General features: G+C 46.8%; 1 protein-coding gene across 1 annotated transcript; it reads right to left on the bottom strand.

Annotated features, from left to right (window-relative positions):
• Positions 1-120: 120 nt before the first annotated feature.
• Pmar_PMAR010701 (hypothetical protein) lies at positions 121-824 on the bottom strand (the record flags this gene model as incomplete). The annotated part of the gene is made up of 2 exons (XM_002783695.1): positions 121-128; positions 176-824. The coding sequence occupies 2 exons, from the start codon at positions 822-824 to the stop codon at positions 121-123; spliced, it is 657 nt and encodes a 218-aa protein (XP_002783741.1).
• Between the last annotated feature and the right edge of the window lie 504 nt (positions 825-1328).

The following is a 1328-nucleotide window of genomic DNA, read 5'->3' as shown; positions in this document are numbered from 1 at the left end:
TACAGTTCCGGTGTAGGCACAGGCAAGTTAACAGACTCCATCGCACGAGTGGTTTCAGAATACAAACAAGCCACTTCTAAGCACGATGTTAGCTCTTTACGAACTATAGACCATGGCAGCTTAACTGCCTGAATTAAATGTGCGCTACAGCGGACTAGATTAAAATCGGAATCACATATAATGGTACCGATGCCAAACCCCGAGGCATCACAAAATAAGTAGAATGTGGAATCCGCAGCCAGCTTTAGTACTCGAGGGATAGGTAGAGAATTGTCGAAGTCCATCATAGTAGCCTGTAGTGTCTTGAAGGCTTCAACACCAATGAACTCGTCTAAATCAGACACCGGATCTTTCTCCAGTTCACGCCTCAAGATAAGACGCATACGGAGTAGCAAATTACTTTGGAATCCCAGCGGATCGTAACACTGAGCAATTAAGCTCATAACGTCTCTGCGTGTGAGAAGGACCTTGTCCTCGGATAGGGCCAAGACACAAGGTGGGAAGTTAGGGCCTTCACAATCGGAAAGTGTGTCGCTAGGGTTCCATCTCAAGCCGAGTACCTTACAAGGATGCTCGGTGGGGACTCCAATACGACACTTCTTAGGCTGACAACGGAAGCCGTATTTACGGCACACAGAGAGAAGAATTGTAACAGCCTCTAACAGCAACTTCGGACATGAACAAGTAACGATCAAGTCATCCATGTAACCAGAATAAACAACGAAGGCCTTACTTCCGAACTTAGCAAAGAAAGTAGCTTGAGCTTCTCGACAGATGAAGGATACAGCATGCTGCAAAGCTGCAGCGCTGTGAGGACTCCCCATAGGCGGAGAGATGAGGCGATAAATATCATCGCCCCAAGCGAGGCAAAAAAGGAAAGCTACCTGTGGATCCGCTGAGTTCCTCAACTGATAATATGCACATTCTAGATCTAGCAAAGCGACAGAAAAGTGCGAGCGAAATGCTAGTATATGAGGCAAAGTTCCTCTCAAGATGGAATCACAGGGCCTGGTTTTCCCTAGGCCAGAGCCTATGAGACCACGGAAGATAGTGCCATTTAGCACCGGCCGGACCGGAGTAGAACGTGAGGGGCTGAATACCGCAAAATGGTTGATGAGCCCTGTCACTTTGGCCCATTCTGATTTATCAACCCTCACTAAGACACCCATATCGATATACCGTTGAAAAACTTTAGCATAGTGATCAAACGAGCCTTCTTCTTTCAACTTATTGGCAGATACTCTATGCCTCGTTATGCATCTCTCAATGTCGGCAACAGTCGGCTTAGCCAATCTCCTAGATGTCAACCAAGGGATACCATATCGGAA

This window comes from Perkinsus marinus (assembly GCF_000006405.1).
Source record: "Perkinsus marinus ATCC 50983 genomic scaffold scf_1104296936352, whole genome shotgun sequence".
NCBI classification, from domain to species: domain Eukaryota; phylum Perkinsozoa; order Perkinsida; family Perkinsidae; genus Perkinsus; species Perkinsus marinus.
The sequence above is the reverse complement of the archived record's forward strand: the minus strand, read 5'-3'. Positions and strand labels throughout refer to the sequence as shown.